The sequence below is a fragment of the Megalops cyprinoides genome, chromosome 25, assembly GCF_013368585.1.
Source record: "Megalops cyprinoides isolate fMegCyp1 chromosome 25, fMegCyp1.pri, whole genome shotgun sequence".
Taxonomy (NCBI): Eukaryota; Metazoa; Chordata; class Actinopteri; order Elopiformes; family Megalopidae; genus Megalops; species Megalops cyprinoides.
Window position 1 is genome coordinate 19,676,390 of NC_050607.1, and position 14,791 is coordinate 19,691,180.

The window sequence follows — 14,791 nt, forward strand, 5'->3', positions numbered from 1 at the left end:
ACAGAGGATAACCGTTCCCAGGAGAGAAAACACACCACAGCAGTGAACCAGGACTGGTTAAAGCAGAGCAGAATCACCACTGACACACAAATGTGCTTGATCGGTATATACACTTTACAGCCATTCTTCACAACAGTTAAGATCAAACTTCAAAAATTAATGACTTTCAGTCACATTTTTTTTTATATAAAAGGACACCAACTTAATCAGCAAGTATCAAAAGTGACCAAAAAAAAAAAAGGTAAACCATTGCACCTTGCTCAGATTGCTTCGATTCCCAATCCCTGCCTGTTTCTCCCACTGCTGCCCCCCGTGACCCGAAATAAAAGCAGGGTCATCACTTGCAAAAGTGCAGACTCCCCTTTCAAATCAGTGCACAAGTACTGGGGAACACCAGAACTGCATATGAGAGGGGGCTGTTCTTACGGAGTGCCTCGGTTGGCAAGTACTACACCACTTGATGACCTTTGATGGCTTCTCCACAGCATGAGAAGATTATGTGTATCTCCCAATTCACACGCGGGCAAAGCGGCAACACTCGGCGGCCTGCCCGTGCAATCCGGGGGTCACATGACAAGGGTGGCTCGGAAATCCTGAGATCTTCCATTGTTAACACTGTGCTATGAGGAAGGTCTTCAAACACACGTGCCTTACCGTAGAGGAGGGGTAGGTCAGCTGATTATGCATGATCGTCGTTTACAGTACAGCACTGTGGGGGGAGGGGGGCAGTCAGGGAGGAAGGGGAGGGGGCAAGACACGGCTTCATGTCCCCTTTTGGAGCCACCAGGGGGAGCTGCTGTAGCTAGGGCTGCTGGTTCCCGTAGAGGAGGGGGATGATGTAGACGGAGATGTCGTCTCCGGAGCCCAGTCTGTCGTTGGAGATCCGCCAGCCCCTGTCCCTCAGCACCCCCCGCGCCCTCATCACCAGGTCCTGTGCGGCCATCGTGTACCTGGCCAACACACAGAGGGGAAAAGACAGCCTTAGACACACTGATAAGGACAGGACAAATGGCTTCGACTGGCCTTGCATCGGGTAAAATGGTTTAGAACAGCCGCGAGACCAATACTGAAAGGCCATCGTGAAGATAAACTAGGACATAAATTATTCAAATAACATCTTTCAAGTTACTTTAAGTCATATCTTAATATTAATATAACGAATGCTGGTCTTAGGAGTCTGGGAGCATTGACTGGTCTCTGAGCAGCTGCTATTAAGTGATAGTAGGACTTGTAGTTTAAGATTATTAATTATTTTAAGGGTGCTCAAATTACTGGGAAATGTTTAAAAGTGAAAAGTCTTTTTACAAATGAAAGTTACTTAAAGAGCATGAAGAGACTAATGAGGACTCAAAGTTGCGTGAGGTGAGTGAGAAATAAGAATAAGGAATTCAGGACTTTTAACTAGCCTGAACATTAGCCTTTCAGGAGGAACGCTAGTGGACTCTCTGTATACTGTCAGAATGCATGTGTTAGCCTGAAAGCCTTACGCTCGCTTGGAACCCAGGCTATTGTGTTGTGGCTGCAGCAGCTCTAATGCAAAGAAATGCCACATACCTATGCTGGTCGTCTGGGTCACAGTTGGCCAGGAAGGTGGTGACCGCCTCCGCCACTTCCTCATTGGACAGCACGTCCCACAGGCCATCAGTGCCCAGCACCAGGACATCGTCGGGTCCGTGCTCATACTGTGTTAGGTGGTACACCTTCACCTGGGGGTGGGGAAAGAGGAGTGAGGCTCTCAGACTGAAGGTTCTTGACAGGACAGACTGACCCAAGATCCATACAGAGCTGTAGAGGACACACTCCCAAGATCGCACAGATACGCGCCCTTCATGAATACCTCTAAACAGTGGTGAATGTGTCAGTGTGTGTTTATCTAGGACCGTGTTTCCCAACCCTGCTCCTGGAGGCACACTGTCCTGCATATCTTCTATGTATCCTTCCTGCTTGACTAAATCAGGTGTGCTCAGCTAATCAAAAGTGCCACTGATGAGTTCAGTCAGGTAGGTAGAGCAGGGATAGATAGAAGATATGCAGGACGGTGTGCCTTCAGGAGCAGGGTTGGGAAACGCTGATCTAGGAAGTCTGTGGGAGGTACAGGTATGTTTTTCTCAGCGGTGGAAAAGAACTGACATTTATGTGGTTGACCATCTAAACAGCAAAGCCACATGTCAAAGACAGGTAAGCCTATCAAAGTTTCTTCAATATTAACCTGAAGACACAGCTCTTCAATGCTCACCCGAACACCTGAAACACTACCACCTAAAGCAATATCTTATGTCTTAAAGCTTGTTTTCCTTAAAAAAGAAAAAAAATATTCAAATCTATGGTGTCATGCACTTGTATCTCTATCAGCTAGTCTGTACCTTGTCTGGCCAACTATTGAAACTTGGTCATGCAGGGCTTCTAATATTGTTGACTCCTTACATGACTATTTGCTTGGGTTGTACTCTGCCTCACTCAAGTCACTTTGGATAAAAGCATCTGCCAAATGACTACATGTAAACTGTACCTAAAAGCTGGGAGCGTTACAGTCTGCCTCCCTCATACTCAGCATCCTTCATGTTGTTTCTGTGCGTTGAGCTCCTCTGACCGGCCTCATTCATTCTCCCCCCTCCATCTTATTAATGCCACCCTCGGACCCGCACAGTCCAAACAGTCATTCCTCTCAGTCTCAGACACTGCTGCGATTGCCTCGGCCGGGGCGCATTATTTCAGAGAAATGGAGATTGCACCCCGTCTTTGACCTCCTTTCTGTTGCGCTGGCAGATGGCTGCTTATGAATAACGACCCTGGCCAGCAGTGAGCCCGTCTCCCTCTCTCCTCTGGAACTCTGTACGCACTGTCCAACAGAATCCTTCTCACAGCAACAGCCAGCACATATATATATATCTAAACACTTGAATCTAAATGCTAGAAATTTGTTCCATAGACAAATATAAATAGTGAGGTTGATGAATTTCTTTCCATTTTTTTCTTATTAAAAAAATGTATATTTATATAATGTGTGTGTGTGTGTGTGTATACATATATAGTATATCTACTGTAATTAGCTACATAAATGTGCTTTATATATATAGCACAGGTTAACTTGTGGTAGGGCTTGAATGGTGTTAAGCTCACACTCACTGGCTTGGGAGTGTTGTTAGCCTGGTCTGACACTACTGCTCATTCAACATTAATGGATACACTTCCGTTCTCTTGTGCTGGAAGTCCCTCTGGATAAAAGTGTCTGTTAAATGAATGTAATGTAATACATGCAGTATATGTACCATATATATGTATCACAATTGTGCTGATGCCTTGACTGCCTTCATTTCATCTTTCACACACATACTGAACTTGAAACTCAAGCATGGTGGCAACTTGACCACGCAGACAATATCCATCATGCAGGGATAACAAATAAATTTTTAGAAGTTCCTTTTGTAAGACCAGAATTTGATTCAGGATTACGGGTTCACTTCATTATTGCCATAGATATTCCTCACAGATATCTACAGCCCTTTGAAAGAAGCAGTGCGGCAGGGCTGCAGAAAAGGAAGAAACAGTCCATGAGAAAACAGAAATAAAATGGGGAAAGGCTCCATGCTGAACCACGACTGAACTCAAGCTGCAATGAATTAAAGATCAAGAAAAATTCGCGGGAAGTCAGACACTTCAAGCAGAACAGTGAGCGCGGTTACGTGCTCAGAAGTTCTCTGGCGAGAGGGGGAAGCAGGCCCAACATCACGGCAAAGCAAGTTTAAGAAGAAGAGATGGAATCAGATCTTTTTTCACAGGACACGCCTCACTGAAGGTTAGAGTGTCTCCAGGGTGCTCCGCAGCCTCTCCAATTCTGCGTCTCCTGTCTCCACAGGGGTAAGAGGTCATTGCTTTATGAGGCCTTTCTGCACATATTCTGTCCTTTCCTTACAATTACTGCCTGTCTACAGTTCACTGGAGGGTCTAAGAACATCAGTCTTTACATACTTACAGTACAGAGCTTCTACACATGAAAGAAAATTTTTTAACACTTATTCCTTATGGCTACTTGTTGGAAAGGATTGGGACTGGCTGTCTGCTGGGGGCCTGCTTTACTGCTGAGTGCGGGGACTCTGATCCTTACCTCTGGGCAGCAGGAGAGGAAAGGCTTGATGTAGATGTTGGAGTCATGCACCTTCAGGTCATGGTCGCCGAGGCCGCGGGTGACGCCGATGGTGGCCATGACTCGGGCCTGGGGAGAGAAGCCCCCGACACGCACACATTAGGGACAGCTCTCTCTCTCTCTCTCCAGCCTGGATTTAGTAGCTTCTTCTGTGGAAGCGATGCTGGATCTATACTTCAGCAACTCTTGGACAGTTTTAAGAGAGGGGCATCTAAAGGTGTTTTAATATTTCAATAATGGGTCAGTTGCAGCCTCGTGTCATTTGAGAACAGGTCCCCTATCCCATTCTATAATAGCAGTGCTATTTTCTTTTCGCTCTATTACGTTACTACCATCGTTAGGAAACCATAGGCAACTTTACTGTTTTTGGCAACCCGCACAACTCAACAGTTAGCCTGTAACAACAAATGTTCTAAAACAGCAATCCCCTGTCCCCAACTCTTTTCCTCCATGTCCGGGCTGAAGCTAAGCTTGGAGGCAGCGCATGCTACAATATGACAGTGGGTTCCTGAGCAGATAGCTGTCCTTGCCATTGGCCCTTCCTCTTCCCTTGTTTCTTCAGTTCACAGATAGAAGGGGATGTTCCTTGAGCTAAAAGAGGTAGCTCACTCGCAGTTTTTGAAAAGGCGGCTTTCTGTAACCACCATACATTACACTTCATCACCTATGATGAATGAACATATGCTTGGGGGACATGGGAACCGTTTGAATGTAATCCAGGCTTGGTGAATAACAATCACAAGTGCACAAAACCTCCAGGTTACAATGGATTCATTTCAGCGCTACATGGTCTCAGGTCTGGAGCAGTGCAGAGTGCCTCCCTATATGTTTCAGCGGTTACACATGCGGTCTTTTTAAAAGACAACATTTCTCCAGGGGGGTCTAAACATATTCTTTCCCCCGCCTTGGTGTGTCTGCAGCTCCACACGGATCTTACAGATGAGGCGTTCTGTGGATCTGCTGTGTGCTACACCAAGCAGACCCAACCTCCCCCCCTGCAGAGGCAGGCTCCCACAATGCCGGGCGGCAGGTGGAAATATTTCAGAAGGCCGGCGCGGCTCTCTCCTTGGGGCTCGGCCGGACTGACAGCGCCAGACAAGTAGCAATCTGGGGAGCTCCGATTTGGCCGCGTGCTCAAGGCCAGGGGAGCAATTCTGTCAGCATCCTCGGCTCTTACCTTCTTCCCTTCCCCATATATTAAAGGAAACTTCAGGTCGTCATCCTCGATGGTTTTATATGCCCTGCACAGAAGAGAGGAGACTTTAATGTGTTTGTATTTTATGTCCCTCATTGCGTACGTGTCCGGCTGAAATGGCACTCACAGAGAGGGAGAGAGAGCAAGAGAGAGAGGGACAGAGAAAGAGAGGGGGAGAGAGAGAAAGAGACAGAGAGGGAAAGAAAGATAGCAAGAGACACAAAAAGAGAGAGGGAGAGAGATGGAGAGAGAGAAAGCAAGACACAGAAAGAGAGAGAGAGAGGAAGAGAAAGAGGGAAGGAAAGAAAAAGAGAAGGTGAGAGACAATGACAGAGAGGGAGAAACAGAGACAGGGAGAGAGAGTTTTGACTTTCAAACCTCCTTTATTTAAAATAAGAAACAAAACTCAACAAACATCATTATTCTTTAGCTTGAGAAAAAAGTGTGTGTGAGAGAGAGAGAGAGAGAGAGACAGGCAGAGAGAGACACTCAGAGGAAGAGAGAGGTTGAGAGAGACGACAATTAAAAACCAAGCTCTGCATGAGCGCCAGCTCATGATAAAGCTTGGTTTCTCACATTGTGCCCCTGCTGTTTCCATCACCTCTGCACAAATATTAAACTCATTCATGTTATTAAACAACAATATAACAGCATACATAGCATTCTAGGGGGTGAGGCCTATTACAGGACGAAGGTGTGTTTGCGCACCGCGTTTTCCAGAAGATAGCTTTTTGCGAAGGTCAGTGTGAACATGCTGGTCTTAGCATTCTATCCTGTGCTCTCATATGCTGTGTAGAGTGATTACACTGCCACTCATAGTGAATAATAGGGGTGTTTCGGCAGTGTTCTGGGAGGGGAAAATAAAGTTGAAAGAATGTGTTTTTTTTTCTTCCAGACGGAAGCACACATGATGGTTTTCCTGACTAAACCTCTCCTTAAGTCCTTTTCAATTCACACACCAGGCAAACAAACAAAACTGGTAAAATAATACATTTTGTAAATTATATGAAATGAGTAATAGCAGTAATACAGCATTCATTCACAGTAATACAGTCATTAGGAGCCAGGCGTGTATACCAGCCTCCCATGTCATAAGACTGTAAACACTATCAGTAACAGAGTAACACAATATGGGTCAACTGATTCATTTTCCAAAGGTATTTTAAATCTTAGGTCCTTGGCCTCCAGGAATGTTCCCTTCCGAGGGCGTTAATGGCCAATACTGCCACGGGGTCAGAGACTGGACTTCCACTCTAGGAATTTTAAACCCACACAGCTCTGTGAGGACAAGTAGAAACTCTTGACGCATCCACTCATGACAATTACTTAAAGGTATGTATCCCATATTGAGTGTATTTCCCCTTCCCCTTTCAGTAGACTTGAATTTAAGTAAAATTAAAACATGGAGATTGCATTTGATGTGGTTATGACAGTACAAGAGCAGCAGTATAGCATAGTGGTAAGGAGCAGTGCTCATCTCCAAAAGGGTGCAGGTTTGATTTCCTGCTCCTTGGTGCTTAACCCACAACTGCCTTAGTAATGAATGGATAACATTGTAACCTATCTAAATTGCTCTGTATAAGACCATCTGTAAAATGCTTGTAATGCAATGTAATAGTGGAGCCAAAAAAAATGCTAGTAATGTACTTTCATTTGGCTTGGAGAGTGACAAAAGGATCACACCTGGCCGTGGGCGAAGGTTGTTGAGTCTCCCCTCCCATGCTGACATCATAAACAGGGAAAAATAAGAGATGAGGTGGAGGAGGGATGCCATGAACAGCTGACACAGAAAGGAAGTGGTACGTGGGATTTTTATAGACGTGGATGGGACCAGTTTGTCCAGGTTGGATTAATCGTGTAGGGATTGTCTGTAAATTCTCCACCCGAATTTTCATTTGAAGCTTGAACAACACTTCTGATATTAGGAATGTAAGTGAGAGTAACAACAGTACGTATATTAAGAACGGTACTGGACTCAGGAGGCTTACTAGTCTCTGGAGTAGTTTTTTTTATATAGATTACTGGATATACTCTGAAGGACCATATGCTTTCACACCAGGTGTAGTGGCGGAATCAGCACTTTTGCAACACTGTGCTTGGAATTACTGAATAGTGCATCTTGGTACAGAAACAAGGACAGTCTCTGCTGAATTAGCCTTCTCTGCTACCAGTTCACCTTCAACGCACACAGAGATTTATGGTATCAAACTACTCAAACAGAGCCCCGTTATTCCAAAGGACACCCTGCAGAGATCTTGAAAAGTTTCACTCTCATAAAAGTCAGTAACTCTGCAAAACACACATTTATTTGCAACAGATCTCTGTCCACGAGCTTGAAACTAACTGGCACTGACAGCATGGCAGAAACAGATTAATCTCATTTTAAAACCTGCCCCTACATTCACCTTCAGGTTGCAATCTCGTTGCGGCGAGCAGGCAGATTTTGTCTGGGGGGCGGATGACAGTCCATCGCATTTAACGGCCTTAAATTTAGCATACTCAAAGGTCTATTTCTGGTGTGTACAAATGTGAAGGAGGGGAGGGTGGTTTTTGGATTTGAGAAGACAATCTGAGCTCAGCATTGCCTCTTCACAAAGGCACGGGCTTTGGCCACCAGTCTGAAAGTGGATGACACTGTGACATTTTCAGAAAGAGCAAACAGCAGTCTCAATATCTCCAATAATCTCCTTCAAATTAGAGTGACAATGAGTTGTGAATAGCATCAAAGGAACAATGTGATAAGTAATGGCAATTTCAGGTACAAGATAAATAAAACCGCATGAGTAGACCAGTCAAACGCAGGTGTATGAGTTAGAGTAATGCTTACATGTAGACAGCATACAGACTCTCAGCTTAGTTCTTCTGCTGACCTTTTCCTCCAGTTTAGCAAAGTGGTAAGGAGCAGGTCTCGCAACCGGAAGGTTGCCGGTTTGATTCCCTGCTGTGGCACTCCTGCTGTACCCTTGGACAAGGTACTTAACCCACAACTGTCTCAGTAAATACCCAGCTGTATAAATGGATATCATGTAAAAACTGTAACCTATGTAAGTCACTCTGGATAAGAGTGTCTGCTAAATGACAGTAATGTACTGTCATGGTTTACTCTTCACATAGGAAGGCAAGAGTTGAGAAATCAGTTTAAAAACAAGCTGACGTATAGCACATGCCATGGAAACAAACCTTATGGGTTACTCGGGGGTGGGGGGGGGTGGGGAGGGGATGAATATTATCATATAGAAGATGTTGTGGTAATACATTCGAGCTGAGCGAAGCGAAGTCACTTGAGGGTATTTATTCTGCGCTAGCAGTCAGTCGGCTTCACCTGTCACCGCTGACCTTCAGCGACTTTCAGACCGCCGAGATGTGGCAGCCCTGATTAACGTCTGCGGAGAAGCAAAGGTCACCGTGTCTTTGCGCACACACGCACACCTGCTGAATGCCCAAACCTGGAGCGCTCGCAGCATTTCAGATACCGGGAGCGCGTTGCTCACCTACAGCCATTTACTGTACATTCAGCAAGGCCTTGATGTCCGTTAAGCTGTAGTATGAGTAGGCAGGCAGACATGCACACACGCACACATACGCACAACCTCTTCCGTTCTTTAGTTCCTCTGTGCTTATATTTTCTGTTTTTAAATTCAATGCCCTAGTCTTTGTTACGGCCATTTTCCAAAAAAATAATGATGAGCAATCTGCGTTAACAAGTGTAGTACTACTTTACATTACATCCTCCTTACAACTGTAGTGTAGTTCATACTTGGCTTCCATTGGAGGAACAGTGGTTAACAGAGGAGCTGCTGCTCTGGAAAGTGACAGGGCAGCTATTGGATTCTGCAGCTCTGACAGGTGAGAAGGGCTAGCAGATCACGCTGCGGTGACTGTGTGAGGGAGAGCTTCTAACAGGCTGATGGAGAGAGACAGAGAGGCTGTCAGGCTGCAGGCTGGGCTCCGGGGTCCCCGCTGAACGCGCAGAGGGAGCAGTGAGGCAGCGGTGTGGCCCGGCCCGGGTCGCACGAGAACGCCCGAACACGCAGAACGGCACGCTCACAGCGCCAGCCTTCAATCATCCTAACACGGCCCCCGAGACGCTACGGCCTGCCACTCTGAGAGCCCCGCCTCTGCAGCGAACGTTCTCCCTCACAGCCAGAGAGAGAGAGGGGGAAACAGAGAGAAGGAAGGAGGGAGGGAAAGAGATAGAGGGAGAGCAGGAAAACAGTGGGAGGGAGAAGGAGAGAAAAAGAAGAAGAGACAGAGAGAGAGATAGGGAGGGAGGGAGAGAGTGTACTGGAACATTGGGATAATGAAACAAAATACAAAATAAATCTAACTGCAATCAGGCTCTAAACAGGGACTACACAATAGCAGAGTATCTCTTCACTGTCAGAGACAAATCCTGACCAAGTACAGGCTAAGTGAGCACATCCTAGCAGCTGAAAAAGGTAGACACAAACAGCGATAACCACCTAACGAGGAGTGGATATGCGGTCACTACGAGACAGGAGACAGAGACAGAGATGCACTTCCTCCTACACTGTGAAAAATATAAAAACATAATTTCAAGATCTCTCACGAATTTGCAACATTTTCAATTTCAAGTCATATGATGAAAAAGTTAATGCTGTTAGGTGAAAGAACAAAAGCCTGATTAATGGCACAGTATATCACCCTGCTATAGCATGACATAGTAGCCAGAAATACAGTGTATTCTGCTCTTACAGAATATAGAATTGGTGAGTATAGCTGTTTATCACTTAGAATCAGAACTGGTCTAGATTCATAGCTGTTATTTATATTATTTTTCTTCTTCATTTTGCATCGTGCAACAAGCTTCATCAGTAATTACAAACTGTGCTTCATGGCAGTGAAGCAAATTTGAATTTGAGAGCAAGATGCAGAGCGAGAGAGTGCGGGAGAGACAGAGGGAGGGAATGAGTTAGAGCTCTGCAATGCCAAGAGGGGAGCCAAGAAGAAGGTAACCTCACCCAGCTGGGTTACCTTACCGCCTCAGGACCAAATCCCCATGAAATCAGTTACAGTCAACCTAATTCTAACACAACAAGAAGCAAACCTGTATTACCTATTGGCACACACAAACTTGGGGGACACATCATTTAACTCTAATGACTAACAAAAAATTGGAAAATACCTTGACAAAGTAGAGGAAGAGGGAGAGACAGAGGGGAGAAAGGAAGGGAGAGAGGGAGATATGAGAGGAGAGGTGAGGGAAAGGTACACAGAGTGGAGAGAGAGACCTGCCAGGCGCTTAGTCCTTAAATGCTTCAACAGAACCAGAGCCCAAACACACCAGAAGCACGCAGACCGACACAGACAGGAATGTCACTCCCCCACACATACTACACGAAGGCAGAGGGAACATTCCGGCTAATTAAACTCTATGATTTACACTGCAAGGAAAAGAGTTACACATGCCCTTAACAACAGCCCATGTCAGCCAACGAAAACAAACAATTATTCAACATGAACTCACCACATTGTCCCTTTCCACTATGGGAATGTGCCTTACTTAAACCATTCCGTGAGGTCTAGCTTAGTTGTCGTCCTTGTATAGCCTGATTAAAAATGCATCAAACACTCCCGAGCCATGAGGACCGGCACCTTGTAACTGTGATCCGGACCAGCTAACGAGCAGCACTGACCTAAATCTGAACATCTTCAGTGCAGTCTCTGCAAGCTGTACCTTCCACATCCTCTAGAGGAACAGGGACTCCGGTTTGCCTCTTACTGCTAAAACTGCATTATATGGTTGTGTGAACACCAACGATCTATAGACAAAGCCCTTGTTTTGGTTTGGTTTCCACAGAATTAAGAGTCCAACAGAGGGGCCAGGTCAAGGTTTATCCTTTCTCTACCAAGTCTTGTCATAACTTAATCACTGAAAGCCTTGTCTGCCAAGTGCACAACTTACCTGTAATTAAGCTTTGCCTTTTAACTGACAGTAGCATTAAAACACATAAGCCACTATGGGAAATGAAATGCCTTTACAGTCTCACTGCGCAAGAGTGGAACTGCACCTCTCATTTAATGCTAACGCTGATAGTAAAGGTGATCTCATGAAGACTGTGTTTTGGATTCTGTGTTCATCAGTGACTGATGCATCATAGGATACCTCCCTTGTCTAGTCAGGTTGCACAAGTTAACTTGTGGTTGGGCTTGAATGGTGTTATGCTCACACTGACTGGTCTGTTAGCCTGGTCTGACACTGTTGCTCATTCAACTTGAATGGGTACACTTACGTTCTATTGTGCTGGAAGTCACTCTGGATAAGAGCGTCTGCTAAATGAATGAAATACAATGGGGCTGCTTTTCTGAGCTCTGATTGTGGTGATTCTTTCTGTATAGGACAGCAATAAGGAAGGTACAGGACCAGCAGTGAAAGGCAGCCTTTACTTAGCCTATCGAACACCGGGGAGGTTAGCTTTCCCTGAGACGACTGCTCCCCACATCACCCAAATACAGTCTGAGGCCGGGCCAGGGCTGGGGGCTACGGCTGCCCGTTTTATCCGAAACAGAACTTGCTCTGAATCTCAGCAAATTCGCTTCGCCCTCCGCTAAAGCATGTGTGCGCGCGAGACAAAGCCCTCACTTGTGATCAAAGGGATACGAGGCGTGTTGGAAGGCACAGTAATATCGCTGTATTCCCCGAGGAAGGAAAAATCAAACAAACAGGGGAAACACAAGGGCACAAAACGCCCCTTTGTGTTTGCTGAAGCCATCTTGCAGCTGTTCCGATATGACCTACGACAGTACAACAGTTTACCCCGTGCTGACAGACAGCACTGACGTTATCTACGGCATGTCCACACAATCCACCTTTGCACGGATTATTCACAGAAAAGACCACCGCAATAAAATGTATTAGCAGAGAGTTTCATATCGTTTTTAGGGATAACGGAAACCATCTAGTGAATATCGGAGCCAGTACCTTGTCAGTTCAGGTGGATTTGACAGTTGAGAGCCCTGACATTTAAAGCAAAAGAATGGGGGTGTTATAAACTGCAGGCAGAGTGGGCTACACACCGAGGACTGGCTGTTCAGTTCATTCAGAGCTCTGATGAATGATTCATACCTCCGACACTCTGAGCGAAGGAGGCTGGGGCCTGCCAGGTCATCGCTAATACTTGGAGAGAGGTAGAAGGAGTGGAGGAGAAAGAGTGAGAGAGATGGAGAGAGAGAGAGAAAAAAGGACAGGAGTTTGGTGCTCACCAGCCGGTCATGGTGAAATCCCGGTACAACATCCTCTTGCCCACCTCCTTCCTCTGTACCCTCCGGGGGAACTCCAGGTGTGTAAACTCGTTCCCTAACAAGTGTGGCTGCATAAAACCCTGTAAACACAGATGTGTGCAAATTAACCTGCCATAAGAAGCACGGACAAAAGCTGTGTTATTTTATACCCAGGCATTCTCTTTTATGAGTTGCTGAGGTATTTTGGCACATTCTACCCATTAAATACCGTTATTTTATCCCAGCACACACACCCACATCTTTCTCTAAATGCTCGTGCGCTCATGCGTGTAGCAAATGTTATCACAGTGGACCGCTCAAATCTACTTCTAATATTTCAGCAATTGTGCTAACATATGTAACATATGTTATCATAGCACACTGCTCAAATCTGCTTCTAGTATCTTAGCAGGTGTGCTAATTTATGTAGCATATGTCATTATAGTATACCGCTTAAACTGCTTGTTAAATCTTAGCAGATGCGCTAATATATTTGCATATGTTATTACAGCATACCACTCAAACTGCTTGTAAAATGTTAGTAGGTGTGCCAATTTATATCGCATATGTTATCACGGCACTCCACTCAAATCTGCCTCTAAAAGCTTAGCAGGTTTGCTCATTTGTGTAGCATATGTTACAGCGCACAATGCTCATTTGTGTAGTGATGTCCCTTTGGCACCAAAAACAGCGACCTCTTCCCTTACCAGAAACTGCAGCCTCTGTCGCTCTGACTCGGGGGTGAACTCTGTGGACATGGGGATGACCTCGCCGTTCCGGATGATGATAGCCCTAGCAGAGGAACACGAAAGACAAACCAAGTGACCTGCGACAACGGCACTCAGCGTTAATGGGAAAGGCGCTGGACTATTGCATGCAGCAGACCAGAAAAAAAGCCTTTAAAGACGTGAGTGAGGACACTACATTCAGAAACTTGTTGCTATTGTTACTGGCTCGGCAGACATTCCCTGTCCGGGGCGGGTCCACCTAAATGTCAGCGGGACTGCAGTGGTATATTTAGAGGTATATTTCCAATTCATTTCAGCCTCTCACTTCCTGCCTGTCACAGGCGACTCTACACTGCACTCCAAGGTAGTCTATGCAGATGCCATATCAACAGTCAAGTATTGTGTTTACCAAGGTGCCTTGTACCTTGTCTGGCCAACCATTGAAACCTGGTCACGTAGCGCTTCTAATATTGTTGATTCCTTATGGGTTTTTTTTAGCTTGTGTTGTATTCTTCCTCACTTGTAAGTCACTTTGGATAAAAACATTTGTCAAATGAATAAATGTAAATGTAAATGTAATATAGGGTAATCTCACCCTGCGCTATTTTGACTAACAGACTATGGGCAGCAAATGAAAATCTAAGTATCTTAAGGCATTAAGAGATTGGAGCACATTTACAGACCCCCTTTATAAAAATATCATTGGATAATCTGATACACAGTGTTAGCCAAATTATGAGCTTTTTCTGTTGCTGAGTCAAAGACGTTTCATTGAGCGTTTTTGGTTTGACTGGTTTCTATTCCTGAATAACGTCCAGGATGAGACATGACGTTGCTCCCCATCTCTCCTGCTTGCTGTCATTACCAGTCTGGATTAGATTCTAAGAAGCAGGGTGGTCAAACCGTGCACAGCTCTCAGGGTGATGTAACCACTAAATTAATTGAATGGAATATGTAAATGAACTGGTTTCGTTCTTGCAAAGTCATTAGGACAGATGGCGAGCGGTAATCCCTCCACATTTTTCTGGTGAGGACGTGCAATTATACCTTTCAAGGCCAGGGAATCTTGCAGAACAGTGTTACAAATGATCTCATAAGTGAGAGGGAGTTTAGGCAGAAATCTTTCTGTTACTCAGTAGAAATTCACATTAATTTCCTCCACATGAACAGAAATGTGCACAATCTGCATGTCTTTAGATGAATCAATTATTACATAAAAGTGTTATCAAAGTATTACTGACGCTTTGGATGCATATACTGTATCTGTTTATTTTATCATCTTTTATTGTCTTTTGCCTGTCTCTGTCTATCCATGTAAACAATTCAAACATCTGTATGTCTCTTTATACACTGTGTAGATACACACAGGTACAGATACACACAGACGGATATGCATATGGAATCAAGCACATTTTGTAAAGACGCAAACTGAAAAGCCATTTCAGCATATTAAGACTGGGGGGATGAAGAGTGAGTCTGGGG

The 14,791-nt window shown here is 45.1% G+C and overlaps 1 protein-coding gene across 1 annotated transcript in view; it reads right to left on the reverse strand.

Moving 5' to 3' along the window:
• Nucleotides 1-264: 264 nt before the first annotated feature.
• LOC118772082 (protein phosphatase 1H-like) overlaps nucleotides 265-14,791 on the reverse strand; it is a 30,233-nt gene continuing 15,706 nt past the window's right edge. Inside the window, exons 5-10 of the mRNA XM_036520334.1 lie at nucleotides 13,289-13,373; nucleotides 12,564-12,682; nucleotides 5,322-5,385; nucleotides 4,106-4,213; nucleotides 1,555-1,706; nucleotides 265-950 (exon numbers count right to left, since the gene is read on the reverse strand). Of these exons, the coding sequence (XP_036376227.1) occupies nucleotides 803-950; nucleotides 1,555-1,706; nucleotides 4,106-4,213; nucleotides 5,322-5,385; nucleotides 12,564-12,682; nucleotides 13,289-13,373 (676 nt within the window). The 3' untranslated portion in view covers nucleotides 265-802. The remainder of the gene's footprint in view (nucleotides 951-1,554; nucleotides 1,707-4,105; nucleotides 4,214-5,321; nucleotides 5,386-12,563; nucleotides 12,683-13,288; nucleotides 13,374-14,791) is intronic.